The 16,023-nt window shown below is 35.2% G+C and overlaps 1 protein-coding gene across 1 annotated transcript in view; it reads left to right on the top strand.

Annotated features, from left to right (window-relative positions):
- The window catches only part of LOC110447849 (cytochrome P450 3A24-like), a 41,227-nt gene that overhangs the window by 21,227 nt on the left and 3,977 nt on the right, over positions 1–16,023 (top strand). Inside the window, exons 3-12 of the mRNA XM_021493797.1 lie at positions 2,788–2,840; positions 3,420–3,516; positions 4,271–4,387; positions 5,782–5,870; positions 6,109–6,263; positions 9,689–9,807; positions 10,380–10,458; positions 11,520–11,677; positions 15,250–15,338; positions 15,850–15,987. Coding sequence (XP_021349472.1) covers positions 2,788–2,840; positions 3,420–3,516; positions 4,271–4,387; positions 5,782–5,870; positions 6,109–6,263; positions 9,689–9,807; positions 10,380–10,458; positions 11,520–11,677; positions 15,250–15,338; positions 15,850–15,987 — 1,094 coding nt within the window. The remainder of the gene's footprint in view (positions 1–2,787; positions 2,841–3,419; positions 3,517–4,270; positions 4,388–5,781; positions 5,871–6,108; positions 6,264–9,688; positions 9,808–10,379; positions 10,459–11,519; positions 11,678–15,249; positions 15,339–15,849; positions 15,988–16,023) is intronic.

The following is a 16,023-nucleotide window of genomic DNA, read 5'->3' as shown; positions in this document are numbered from 1 at the left end:
ACAACAGACGACTCAGGTGTCATGTTCGTATGAATGAATAAGGGTTATGAACTCCCCTGAAATTTGACGCCACTGTTGAAACAGTAACAAAAGAGGGACTGCTTGTGATATGTTATACAGGAATGTTGATTCTTTTCCCCTCGATAGATGATAATGATAGAGTGTGTATTAGTGGAGACGGTAGTCGACATTTACGCTAGGTGATACCATTCTATATATTTTTTTAAAAGTGACCTCTAAAATATTTTGAAAAAAATAATCGTAAAATATTAAACCAATCCCATCGCTACAGAGTTTAATAAGCTGACCTCCTCTCACCAGAAGAATTGCAATTGAGGTCATTACAGCTGAACGCCGGTCATCGCAACATATTGTAATAAAGGTCATTTAAGCTGAACCTCGGGGCACGTATTAAAATGGAAGGCGTTATAGTTGGCTCTTTGTATTAGGCTAGAATTGTAATAGAGGCCCAGTGTCGTCGGCACGAATTATTATAGAGGTCGTTACATCTGGCCCAGTGTCGTCGGCACGAATTGTTAAAGAGGTCGGTACAGCTGGCCCAGTGTCGTCGGCAGGATTTGTTATAAAGGTCGTTATAGCTGGCTCTCTGTCGTCGGCAGGATTTGTTATAGAGGTCGTTACAGCTGGCCCAGTGTCGTCGGCAGGAATTGTTATAGAGGTCGTTCTAGCCGGCCCAGTGCCGTCGGCAGGATTTGTTATAAAGGTCGATATAGCTGGCTCTGTGTCGTCGGCAGGAATTGTTATAGAGGTCGTTACAGCTGGCTCTGTGTCGTCGGCAGGAATTGTTATATAGGTGGAAACAGCTCGCCCTGTGTCAACGGCACGAATTGTTATAGCTGTAGTTATATCTCACTCGTGTCATCAGTTGTATTTGTTATAAAGGTCGTTATATCTCACCCGTGTCATCAGCATTATTTGCTATAGAGGTCGTTATATCTCACTCGTGTCATCAGCATTATTTGTTATAAAGGTCGTTATAGCTCACTCGTGTCAACGACAGGATTTGTTATAAAGGTCGTTATAGCTCACTCGTGTCATCAGCATTATTTGTTATATATGTCGTTATATCTCACTCGTTTCATCAGCAGTATTTGTTATATAGGTCGTTATTGCTCACTCGTGTCATCAGCATTATTTGTTATAAAGGTCGTTATAGCTCACTCGTGTCATCGGCATTATTTGTTATAAAGGTCGTTATAGCTCACTCGTGTCAACGACAGGATTTGCTATAGAGGTCGTGATAGCTCACTTGTGTCATCAGCATTTATTGTTATAAAGGTCGTTATAGCTCACTCGTGTCATCAGCATTATTTGTTATAGAGGTCGATATAGCTCACTCGTGTCATCAGCATTATTTGTTACAGAGGTCGTTATAGCTCACTCTTGTCAACGACAGGATTTGTCATAGAGGTGGAAACAGCTCGCTCTGTGTCGTCGACAGGATTGTTATAGAGGTCGTTAAAGATTACTCGTGTCGTCGGCAGGATTTGTTATAGAGGTCGTTTTAGCTCATATATGTGTCGTCCGCACGTATTGTAATTGAAATCGTGTCATCTGGCTCTGTGTGGTCGGCACGAATAGTGGTCGTTACAGCTCACTCTTTGTCGTCGGCATAAACTGTAAAAGAAGTTGTAACACATGGCTGTCCTTCGTTGGCACGAGTTGTAACAGAGATCGTTACAGCTTACTGTGTGTCGTCGGCATAACTTGTAATGGAAGTCGTTACACATGGCTCTGTATCATCGGTACGGATTGTAATAGAGGCCGTTACAGATCACTTTGAGTAGTCATTTCTCATTTTGAGGCAGACCTACCACGGTGCCAGAGACAGACACCGAGACTAGTAAGATCAGGGAACATCTCAAAATTATTTTTCATTCCATCTGTATTAAGGATTGCTGTCCCCTGCTTGCGACAAAACACTTAAGAACGATATTTTAGTGCTCCTTACCAACAGTATCATCCCCTGATTTTCATTACGTGTACAACTGATAAACCATTCTTTGCTGATCTCGCCTTAGTGGGGTAATTTTTTAGAAACGTTTTGTTTTTAAATTACGGTTTATACTGAACACAAACACAATTACCACGGCCACTAAAGACTATAACGGCTGTGGCTACCGGTAACATAATTTCTTAACTGTGTCGCCATATGATGTTACCTGTTCGCTTACCTGTAGTCAGGTGCATGCGTGTGTACACACTCTGACATACCCTATACGCTTCGTTCCATTAAAATTATTTTTGAAATGATCCCTGTATTTACTTGTCTGGGTCTCTGTCTCCTTGCTCCGTGCTAGGTCTACCCCAAAATGAGAAAGGTCTAATCGTCGGTACGAATTACAATAGAGGTCTTTACAGATGGCTCTGTGTCAATGGCACAAGTTGTAATAAAGGTCGTTACAGCTAACTTTTTATCGTCGGCGTGAAATGCAATACAGTTCGTTACAGTTGAATATGTCGTTGGCTCTTTGTTCGGCATCAATCATGTTTTGTCTAATTTGGAGTAAAATGGTTCTATTATATCACATTTACAACAAGTAATATATGTTCATGTTCATTCATCAAAAAGAAATTGGTCACTATTGGTCGCAATAAGACCAGTCGTAGACTATTACACTTTTGGTCCAAAGACTAGTAGGAAAATATTGAAAAAACTTTCTTAAATGCACCATTGAAAATCCATGGTATTGCTAATATTCTGTTATTCATATAACAATTCGGCATAATAGAATTATTTTTCATAACTAATGTCATATTTTCTAGGGTTTAGCCTGGACAGATTTGCAGCTTGTATCAACGTATGGAAAATTTATCGGGTGAGTTATCTATAACCAGAGAGGTATGAGATAGATATAACCAACACATTTAAGTTTCCTGAGTTACATGCATCAACATTTAAGGTGAATTGAACTACTGCATATAGTGCTCGTGACATTCCGCCAAGCCCCGTCCCGATTTACTGTCTTCGCTCTTGCGGCTTTTCTTGACATTCCTTGACGGATTTCGATCAAGCTTTAATGAAAGGCCAAGCACGAGAAGAATTTGAATGAGTCTGTGTTCTCAAGGTCAATGTCAATGGCGACGTTGCTATATATAGAATGTTCTCATCCAATTTAGTGACATCGGTCCAGCAACTTCATTTGTTATAAAATACAGTAATGCAAATTTATACAAGGGCCGCATGAAAATACTTCAAGTATTTTTTTCGAGAAGCCCAAAGGTCAGGCTCAAGGTCTACGTTACTATTTAAAGATTTTATTTTCAAATATTACTTATTTCCATGCGATCAGGGGCTTTTATGATATTTCTTAGTTTTGAAAAGTATTCACTATTAACATCAATCTACCATCCAAACAATTATCCTAACCAATTGTATATTGGCCTTTAACCTACAGAATATACCATGGACACAACCCAGTGACGTTAATAGCTGACCACGAGATGATCAGAGAAATCTGCATCAACAGATCAGATGTGTTCATCAATAGAGCGGTATGTTATATTTTACTCGTTTAACAAACTTATACAGAAAATGTAAAATTTGTGTTAATGATTGCAACTTTGCCACTTTACAAGATAGTCACATTGAAACAAAAGATTATCAATTGTTTATGTCAATACTTTTGGTTGTCAGAGAATATGAAAGATGAAATCAAAACAGAAGAAATAGTCATCGCCTTTCTTTTTGCCGTTGTATACACAAGGAGCTGTTAGGAAATTGTTAGATATATCATGTATCTATGTGACGAAAATAGTAAGCCAAAATGATAATGACGTTACTCCTGTGCCATAATGGTCACAGCGGTTTTAATAAGAACTATAGCAAGTATATTTCGAATGCCAAACACGATCTTCCTTTTAATAACTACATATAAAATGGATCCGTGTTATCACATGATGAAATTTTGGAAATATTGCGAAAAACGTTTCTTTCCATGTCACTCTTAAAGACATACATCCCGCCATTATTGCTCTATATGAATTATCTCTTTTATAACACCATCATTTATCCCGGAATATTATATAGTTTCATCGTTTTATTACTCTTTGACGCAACAATTGATTTGATAGTGTGATGGATAAGAGTAATTGATAATTTTGTCAAAAAATAAACGGCAAAACATACACACTTAATACGACAAAAGACGTTGTCTTATTAATCGTTCTTGTTACAAAAACAATGACCAAACACTTGTTTTAACACAAGGAGGCAGTTAATTGTAAAATTATGCTTTTGTCTTGACAGTCCTCTTTTGATATGTGCGGGACTCTCGGATGTGCTGTGGCCCTTGCTGATAATACGCACTGGAGATTTCTTAACAGGAAGTTGTCTTCCATTTTTTCAAAGGATAGGATAGACAAGGTAGGTAGTTGATCCGGTTAAGGAATCATAACGTTGTTTACAATATATTTCAACGGAAATGATAAGTTAACAATCATTATATACCCACTATACAGTTATCAATAAAGAAGTGAGGTTTTTGTTCATTTTATCAAAAACAGGACACGTGTTTGCAATTTTCTTTATCAAGAAAATTGGATGATCACTGAGATATATGGTTCAGCCACTGTTGAAAACACGAAGGTATCAAAAACTGCAATATTTAAATATCAATATTTAACTTTTAAAGTTAGGCCATATGACTGAGCTAACTTAGTTAAGCAATCGCGAAGTCTTATCAAATTTATAAGAAGCTGATAAAGGTTAAGATAAAGATACAGATTAAGGTGACGCTGTAAAAGGAAATAAAGCACGTTGCTTCATGAATGAGTTACATTGTTAAGTCAATATAAGCTAATACAAGTACACTCTGATATCATGAGTATATGATAAAATATGTAAGTGCTTCTTAAATCATGGTAATTAGTAATATTTAAACAACTATTGTTAGTTATTCTAAACTCAAGAAACTTGGTAGACCTCAGATATTTAACATAATATGGAAGTAAATTGAATTTGATAAAAACGATTATCATAAATTAGTACGTAGTAAGTTTAACCTCTGTATTTATCATAAGATATTTCGAAAACGATTTAGGAACCTGTCATCTTAAAATTGTATATTTAATACGTGGACAATATTAGTCAATGTGAACGTTACTTAAAGTGCAATACTCGCTTCTTAATTAGTGTAACAATATAAATGTACACATACATGCATTTACTATGCTGCACTGTCAAGGTAAGACACATTGAGTAGTCGTAAAACACGTAGCACCTCACCTCAGTGATAAAGTATATTTACATTAGAGATTATAGTATCTCATTGAAACAGTGATATTTTACTAAAAGTAATAATACTCTGAAATACTACTAACTTTAATATCTTATGATGTACAATTTCATTGTATAAAAATAATGTTTATTCAGGAAAAGGCATACACATCAAAAACAATTTCATATAAGTTGGTAATTAACAAAGTTATCTATAATCTATATATATAATCTATATCTATAATTTATATCTATAATTTATATCTATAAATTAATCTATAATTTATATCTTTAATTTATATCTATAATTTAATCTATAATTTATATCTATAATTTAATCTTTATTTGTATCTATAAATTAATCTATAATTTATATCTATGATTTATATCTATAATTTATATTTATAATTTATATCTATAATTTACGTATTTTGCCTTACCCTGGGATAGCCCGTCATAGCCATAGAAAGTTTATTCCCAATGACGTTCCCTCATTGGTATCGCTAGCGAAGTTTTAAATGCATTGTTGATTGTATTTACAGATATGTCCAATGTTGACTGAATGTTTAGACACAATGGTCGAAAACATCAAGATTTCATCAAAGAGTGGACAGAGTTTCGACTTCATGCAGTAAGTATTGTGTTCTACAGAATGTTATTAGTAGGGGTTTTTTTCGTGCTGGATTGTCATTATTTAATACTCAGACGACTAAGAGACTATAAAAGAAAGAAAAAACTAAAACGGTAGACAACAAGAGTGGAAAGACCTATTGTGATCATGATTGACATTCAGTATAACATGTTATAATAATAGTTATTGAATGCGCTGAGCCGACATATAATATTTCATTGTGTATTTTCGATTTTAGACATTGCAGTCACTTTTCAATGGACATACTAATGGGGGGTGTCATTGGTCAGAAAGTCAACTCAGCGAAAGATCCAGAAAATGTACTTATAAAACAAGCTCATGTTGCATGGATAGCAGGGAATGCTGGCTGTATTCGGCTTGGCGGAATATGTGGTATGTGTGTCCCATGAATAAGTTATATTATCTGTGTTTCCTTCATTACAACATGTATCATTTCATGATATTGACCCATTATTGGAGGGTTAAAATGTATCTATACCTATATACATATATCAACCTCTATAATGTTTCTATATATATATATACATTTATCTACTTCTATAATATCTCTATATCTATATGCATATATCAACCTCTGTAATGCCTCTATTTCTACATATATATCTTCCTTTATAATGCCTCTATTTCTACATATAGATATATACTCTAACCTCTCTATATCTACAAATACATATTTATCCCTATAATGTCTTTATTTGTTCATATATATGTCTAATATATATTTATATGTACACATACAATGTTTCTATATTTTCTTATATATATACCTCTATAGTATCTTCATATATTTAACATATTTATGCCCTATAAGTTTTCTATATCTACATATAAATCTACTCATTTGCTGTCTCGTTATCTACATATATATCTACCTCTATAATGTCTGTATTTCTACACATATCTCTGTCCCTACATCTGTCACCATTCACATTAAACCCACTATCGTTACAAGTGTCTTGGACCGTACGAATTTATCTTTACCTAAATGTCTCCATCCCTACGAATGTCTCTATCTATACACAGTCTAAATCCCTACATGTGTCAATTTCCTAATACTTTGTTTATATCACTATCATAATATGTGTCTCTATTCCTACATAGTCTCAGCCCCTATATATCTCACTAATCCGACTTATGCTTCTATCTCTGTATACGTCAGTATCCCTTAATGTATGTGTCTCTATCCCCACATGTATGTGTCTCTCTCTATCCCTACATGCATGTGTCTCTCTCTATCCCTACATGTATGTGTTTCTCTCTCTATCCCTACATGTATGTGTCACTCTCTATCCCTACATGTATGTGTCTCTCTCTATCCCTACATGTATGTGTCTTTCTCTATCCCTACATGTATGTATCACTCTCTATCCCTACATGTATGTGTCTCTCTCTATCACTACATGTATGTGTCACTCTCTATCCCTACATGTATGTGTCTCTCTCTATCCCTACATGTATGTGTCTTTCTCTATCCCTACATGTATGTATCACTCTCTATCCCTACATGTATGTGTCTCTCTCTATCACTACATGTATGTGTCACTCTCTATCCCTACATGTATGTGTCTCTCTCTATCCCTACATGTATGTGTCTTTATCTATCACTACATGTATGTGTTTCTCTCTATCCCTACATGTATGTATCACTCTCTATCACTACATGTATGTGTGTCTCTCTATCCCTACATGTATGTGTTTCTCTCTATCCCTACATGGATGTATCACTCTCTATCCCTACATGTATGTGTCTCTCTCTATCACTACATGTATGTGTCTCTCTCTATCCCTACATGTATGTGTGTCTCTCTCTCTATCCCTACATGGGTGTGTTTCTCTCTCTATCCCTACAATATGTGTCTCTTTCTATCCCTACATGTATGGGTCTCTCTCTATACCTACATATATGTGTGTCTCTCTCTATCCCTTCATGTGTGTATGTCTCTCTATCCCTACATGTATGTGTCTCCCTCTATCCCTACATGTATGTATCACTTTCTATCCCTACATCTATGTGTCTCTCTCTTTATCCCTTCATGTATGTGTATCTCCTATCCCTACATGTATGTGTCTCTCTCTATACCTACATATATGTGTGTCTCTCTCTATCCCTTCATGTGGGTATGTCTCTCTATCCCTACATGTATGTGTCACTCTCTATCCCTACATGTATGTGTGTCTCTCTATCCCTACATGTATGTGTCTTTCTCTATCCCTACATGTATGTATTACTCTCTATCCCTACATGTATGTGTCTCTCTATATCCCTACATGTATGTGTCTCTCTTCTCTCTATCCCTACATGTATGTGTCATGTATGTGTCTCTCTCTATCCCTACATGTTTTCATGTATGTGTCTCCCTCTATCCCTACATGTATGTATCACTTTCTATCCCTACATCTATGTGTCTCTCTCTTTATCCCTTCATGTATGTGTCTCTCCTATCCCTACATGTATGTGTCTCTCTCTATACCTACTTATATGTGTGTCTCTCTCTATCCCTTCATGTGGGTATGTCTCTCTATCCCTACATGTATGTGTCTCCCTCTATCCCTACATGTATGTATCACTTTCTCTCCCTACATCTATGTGTCTCTCTCTTTATCCCTTCATGTATGTGTATCTCCTATCCCTACATGTATGTGTCTCTCTCTATACCTACATGTATGTGTGTCTCCCTCTATCCCTTCATGTGTGTATGTCTCTCTATCCCTACATGTATGTGTCTTTCTCTATCCCTACATGTATGTATTACTCTCTATCCCTACATGTATGTGTCTCTCTATATCCCTACATGTATGTGTCTCTCTTCTCTCTATCCCTACATGTATGTGTCTTTCTCTATCCCTACATGTATGTATTACTCTCTATCCCTACATGTATGTGTCTCTCTATATCCCTACATGTATGTGTCTCTCTCTATCACTACACGTATGTGTCACTCTCTATCCCTACATGTATGTGTCTCCCTCTATCCCTACATGTATGTATCACTTTCTCTCCCTACATCTATGTGTCTCTCTCTTTATCCCTTCATGTATGTGTATCTCCTATCCCTACATGTATGTGTCTCTCTCTATCCCTACATGTTTTCATGTATGTGTCTCCCTCTATCCCTACATGTATGTATCACTTTCTCTCCCTACATCTATGTGTCTCTCTCTTTATCCCTTCATGTATGTGTCTCTCCTACCCCTACATGTATGTGTCTCTCTCTATCACTTCATGTATGTGTCTCTCTCTATCCCTATATGTATGCGTCTCTCTCTTTCCCTGCATGTATGTGTCTCTCTCTATCACTTCATGTATGTGTCTCTCTCTATCCCTACATGTATGTATCACTCTGTATCCCTACATCTATGTGTCTCTCTCTCTCTATCCCTACATGTATGTGTCTCTCTATATCCCTACATGTATGTGTCTCTCTCTATCCCTACATGTATGTGTCTCTCTCTATCCCTTCATGTATGTGTATCTCTCTATCCCTACATGTATGTGTCTCTCTCTATCCCTACATGTTTTCATATGAAACTTAATAGCACTATGACGCTCTGTGTATCTAGTGGACAAAATACATGAAAATGTTACGAATTCCAAATAATTTGCATTGACTATCTTATTGTGTGATCTTCATAAATCGCCGAAGCACTTATATATATATGTATCTGGCACAGACATGTTTAATAAGAGAAGCCTAATTTCTGCACAAAATGATTATATACATGAACATGTAACACAAATCATTAATCCAATGAACGTCGATGTATTACAATACCTGTTATACTGTTTATTCCGGCAGCATTATGTCCTCCGATGAGAAAGGTACTTAACTATTTCAACGTGTCACCTTGTTCTAAGGACATCATTGAATTTTTCACAGACATCACAAGGGACAGAATCAACCAATCAGATGCGCCGGTTAGTATTTATATACAGAGTAAATAATATTATAAACAGTTTATTCGATATGCCTGCTATATCACGTTCAGGGTATAATCTATTGGTCGGCAGAAGAAAATCCAGTCTGGTTAACATCAATATGTTTGAAATATTTGTTATTCAAGATATGATTCTCTAACAAAACAGGGTTGTGTGAATTATGTATAACGTTTGTTTAAATATCTGGTTACCATCGGTATTTGATTAAAATTGGTTAATATATATATATATATAACTCTGTAACAATACAGGGACATTTGCTTTATGTAACTATATACTGTTTATGTATACATATCTGGTTAACATCTAGACTAGGTCTAGACTTTATCTTTGTCATAACATAAATGTTTAACAATGATTTCTCTAAGTGTAAATTGTAGTAACATATGCCAACCTTTTCATATCGTATTAAGAATGTTTTAAGATAAATTATGTCTGAAAATTTATCTATTATTATATTTTGAAATTATTATTATATAATAAAAAAAAACTATTTTTTAAACATTATAACCCAATACACGTATCTTTATTTTTACCTAATTTGCTTTCAGATTCGATCCGATTTTTTAAAGTTCATGACAGAAAGAAGTGACAATGACAACAACAATTCAGCTAAGAACAAGGAAAGAGGTACCATTTGTCGGTTAGATAACGATATAGCTCCAGTGTTAACGTGATAAAGTCGCGAATCGCTGCAGACAGCAAAACAGGCAACAATTTCGAAAACACTGAAGTTAATTTTAAATAATTAACCGATTGGCATGGAAAACGCAAAATTTTGACTTTAACCAATTTCCTTTTATTTCATATTAACAGGTAGTAGCAACATATATACACGGGATATAGATGTTCCGATAAATTATATTTATCAGCGAACCACACGAACCTCTTTTGATAGTTTCAAGCCAAATTCTGTTCAAATTGTGTTCTGAAATGAATTGCGAAGAACAACATGATAATGGAGCCAAGCGATGTATTGTTTTGTCGAATAATCTTATAAAGTTTTCCAAGTGGAATATTACCAATCGTATTAATAAAGGCATTGTGTTTTTCTTCATGTCTTAACGTTTGAACAAATCCGACAGAGCAATAAGTGATGCTTGCTGTGTGTGTAGCGTGTCTTGTGGTCATATAAGATTACCCTTGTATATTATAAGACTTCCGTGCATAAACATGTAGAAGGAATACGTTTAATAGTTAGGGGGCATTTCTTTTACATAGGCGCGTGAAGGGCGATATAGTTCACGGAGACGTGGATCGCTTTCTATGTTTAAAACGAAAAAAAAGGATGGCTGTCTCCTCTGCTCTCTATTTTAAGTAGAGGAAATATCCCCCAAACACCCATTGTTTTTCCTTATTATCAAACAAAACGATTCATGTCCATGTAATGAAGTTTTACAATTATTTCCCAAAGTTATACAATTATTACCTAAAAATGAAGCTTTTCATTGAAATTTGGTTATTGTCGAATTAATTTCGCAATATATTATCACTTGTCTCAAATAATCCTAATATCCTATAGCTGATAAGAGGTTGAAACAATGAAACATCACAAAAAAAGGTATTATGTTTCTACGGTACAGCTATTAAATAAAGACAATAAATGTGGAGATGCAACACATGAAAATATTCTTTTGAAATTGCTATTAATATCATATATGTTATATCATATACGGTTTTTAATTGTACAGGTCTAACGGAAGAAGAAATAACGGCAAACATTCTCTTCTTTATAATGGCTGGGTATGACACCACAGCGAATGCCTTGGCTTTCCTAGCTTACAATCTCGCCACAAACACTGACTGTCAGGAGCGTCTGATACACGAGATAAACAACAGCATTATCAAGGTATGTTTGGTAACAGACGGAGGCAGTGGAGCGTGACATCACACAGGTATACTGTAACCTAGCGACAGTATCATGATATCTCACAAGGTCACATCGTTCTTAAATAGATAAAATAAATAAAATATACAACATTTGATATAGCGCCCTATCTAGCTAACATAAGTCACTCTAAAGCGCTTTACAGTACATAGATATAAAATTATATACAGCCAATACAATTAGCATATATATTAATCAATACAATATTGAGGAATTCGCAGGAGCTGCCTTATCAGGCGCTAACTACTAGTCCTATGCCACCTGGCTAATATCTCCCTATGTGTGTATGCATCTGTGTGTGCTGGAGATGTATTATGTTCTGTTTTGTAGTGGGGCCGTGCTTCCAACGGTATCATTTAAAGTGCCACCTCACTTGAATGCTACAGCACAGATACCGCAACACCCACCCAGACCATTTTATACTCCATCTGGGTTGTTGGAGTTGTGTGGGCAGGAGAAAAACACTTTCTCTAAATATTCCATGCGTACGGCGACTTCGGGGATCGAACCCCGGCCGCCTGCATGGAAGGCCAGAGTGTTAACAACAGGCCTACGACATAGCACGATACCATCATTCACAATGAAAACAAATAATAAGAAAGCAGATCTTCGTTCGTTGCATAAATGAATACCAATTAGACAACAAAAATGATATGATCTAAAATCGTACCATAACACGTGCAGTGCAGTGCATTAGACGTAAACTAAACTGTGTGGGGGCACATTTTTTCCAACAGTATAAATTTGTGCTTATCCTTGTAGGTATAAAACGATTGTAAAGTAAGTTATTGTATTTATACATGTGCGAAAATTACGAAAATTGCAAAAATAGAGCTGCTTAAAAAAGAACCCTTCACACATGCTCGAATATTGAGCGAGTAGACTTTCTTGATTACTTTCATAAAAATCTTCAGATATTTAGTCACTATCAATAGCCTTCGGCTACCAGCATAACAAAAATAAATGCTTAACAAAATATTAGGAAAAGAAATAAATATATGGTTAGTGTTCTATATCATGTGTTTTGTTATTACTATTGTTAAACGGAGGGACTTTCGTTTTGTCGGTACTGCTGCTGCTGTTACATCCTGTTTGGATATAAAGCCAATATCAAACCATACTGCAGTGGTTATTCATGAAACACATATGTATTACATAATATGTCCCGATAACAATCATCCAATAACAGACAGTCAATGTGTTAAATAACAGGTTGATTCATTATTCATTCAAGTGTGTACATAGAAAAAGCAAATTTATCAAATGAAGATTTTTAATAATATAATGTGTTTACCTTACCGCAAATGTGGTTCTCAGGTAATCCGTGAGATATACATTTTTTGTAAACATCATAATGTAAACTGTAACACTGTCCTATCTGTCATGTACATTTCTCACGATAAATGTCTATCAACCGGGTTTTTAAAATGTCTTTTCAGTTGAACGATCTCATTTATACAAGTTTCATTATTTTATCGATGTAACGTAAGATATGATTGATTTTAAGATTCTGTGATTGTATACAGTCCTAATTGGTTGGTGGAATTTTCGTGATTTGGCACAGAGGAAGTACAACATACGTATTTGTGTATGTAGATTTGCATGAAGACAGAAATTACGATTCGACTATTTTTCAGTAAGATATTGTCCTTAAAACTTTAATTTCTTCTACAGATATCTTGTAAGTGCAAATCCTTCTTAACTTTCTGTTGAAACTTTTTTGTCATTTGGGACTTGGAAAGTACATCATATGTAGATGTGCATGGAGAAGAAAATTTGCGATTCAATCTGATTTCCGTAGTTATCGCCCTTGAAACTTTAAATTTCTGCTCAAAAATCCTTGTTAGGGCAACGCCTCCTTACTTATCGTCAGATTTGTTTTATAACTTTGTACAGTGAAAGTACGTCATCATTTAAATGTGAAAGGAAATGGCGATTCAATTATGTTCCGGGGCTTTTGTTTAAGGCCCTTGAAGCTTTTCTGCTCCGGTAAACTTGCAAGCGTAACTTCACCTTAACTGTTTGCTAGATTGTTAAGTTAAAGGGCAAGTGACCATACATGATGTGTAAAGGGATTTCGATTGACGTATTATACTCCCTGCGTTCAAAGGTTGAGCACATAGATAAAATGAAGCGAGGGTTATATCATTGTTATTTCGCTCACAGTTTCTCTATAGTTATTATTGTTCTAAAATGCAGTCACCATTAATCATATGTCCCGTCCAGAACCTATTATTCTGATTGTTTCACTATTCACTTTTTTTCTTTTGTTCCACTTTCCAGCCACCATTATTCTTATTCTTCCACTATCTGGCTAGCATTAATATTAGGGATATCTTTTTCTGTACAAAATTACCTATATAATTCAGACACAATTAGGTCATAGTTGCTGGAAACGGAGTGGGCTGGATATTCAAGGTTTCCCTTTGTTAATATATGACAAAATGGTATTACATTATATAAGCTGTTTATTGATACACAGACAGTCTTATAACATTGTTTAATAAATCATTTATAAATCTGTCCAATCCAATTAAGTGTGATCTGCTTCATAGAAATATATTAAGTAATCTGGACTCTGATGTGTCATGTTCTATTAAGTCATACAGATACTTCCTATGACGAATGAGACACATATCTTACTCCTATCCTAGAACATAAACAACGTGTGTCCTGGTTGTAACCGCAGTGGTGATAGTACTAAGTCAATAATATAAATATGTACTGTTTTAGCAATGTGTACCTCCAGGCAAAGTCCACTTGCTAAAGTCTAGTTAGCTTATAGAACATTCCATTTATCAACTAAGTGGAAAAAGGTACGGAATATATTAATAAAAATTATCATAATGCATACTTGAAGACCACACGACAGTGTTTAAGACTTAAAAAACGGTGAATGATTGTAAACAATGTAGTTAACGTGTCATTATAGTATGATGAACAGTCCTGTAACACATCTGAATTTTAAAACAGAATAAATACTACGGTAAAGGTCGCAGTTTTTGCGTGTAAAATATTTCGCTGAACACTTTAGACTTTATGAGATGTAGACTTTTTTGTGTGTTGACACTATTGATGCAGTGTATGTTTAATGGTGTATCGATATGGTCGAATGTTCATGTTGTAGCTGAATAAATGATCAACTTGGAGCAAAATGTTCATTACGTGGAAATATACACCTTCACAGTAAACAGAAGCATGGGTTATCACAATCGTGATTATCTCAATGTGACTTTGTTAATAAACCTGCTCACCTACTCACAGTCGAACACACATAACCTCACTAACAGTCAATTTATAAGGCTTAACATACACCCTAGTACCTTTAAAAGTGTTAATATGCATTTTTAAATTACAACTGACATGAGTTTGATAATAAATCTCGTAGCTTCGGCAGTGCGTTAAAAAAGAAATATGTTAATAAAATAACTTGATGGTGATGATACAATTGACGATCAAATAAAGAGGGATTGCAATCTTTACTACTTGTATATTTAAAGTTAATGAAAGGGTGTGTTATCTTGTCTTTGCAGGGGGATATGTGCTACGACAGCATTATGGATTTGCCATACTTAGATAAGGTCGTATCCGAGACGCTCCGAATGTTTCCACCTATGTTGAGGTATGTTTATATAATGTTGTGTAATGAATATTATTTAATTTTAACAATTATTTCTTAATACAAATTATATATTGAATATAACGTACATGAAATATTTACTTTGGTATGTAAAGAAATAGTTATGAAATCGGGATAAATAGCGTAGTATTACAGAAGAATATCATTGAATTCCTGAATTTATCTTACCGATAGTAGTGTACATAGAATATACAGTATCTATGATTGAATAGGGCAATGTATCCTTTTTAAAGTTGGATATTGTTATACAACATATCGCGTGATATTATTAGAAACTATCAGATGTGTATATAGGGAATAGGCAAATCTACCATGGGGCGTAGAATATGGGTCGAATTTAGGAGAAAATGTGATATTGAATCATAACCTATTCAGAAAATGCAGATAAAAACATAATAGCCAGGATGCATTGTCCGAAGAAATACAGCATACCACACGACACAATGAAATCACTATTTGGCTTAGTTATGATTAATAATAAATGTTCTCATAGGTTTAACAGACGGGCGTCGTCCGACGTGACAGTTTGCGGTCGACACATCCCACGTGACATGGACGTATCTGTTCCAATCTTTGCTCTACACAGAGATCCAGAGGTTTGGGCGGATCCGCATAAATTTGATCCGGAAAGGTATTATAACTTTAAGTTTGTCCATACAAAATATTC

This window comes from Mizuhopecten yessoensis, unplaced genomic scaffold (genome assembly GCF_002113885.1).
Source record: "Mizuhopecten yessoensis strain PY_sf001 unplaced genomic scaffold, ASM211388v2 scaffold3627, whole genome shotgun sequence".
Taxonomy (NCBI): Eukaryota; Metazoa; Mollusca; class Bivalvia; order Pectinida; family Pectinidae; genus Mizuhopecten; species Mizuhopecten yessoensis.
Note: the sequence above shows the minus strand (reverse complement) of the source record. Positions and strands in the feature narration are given on the sequence as shown.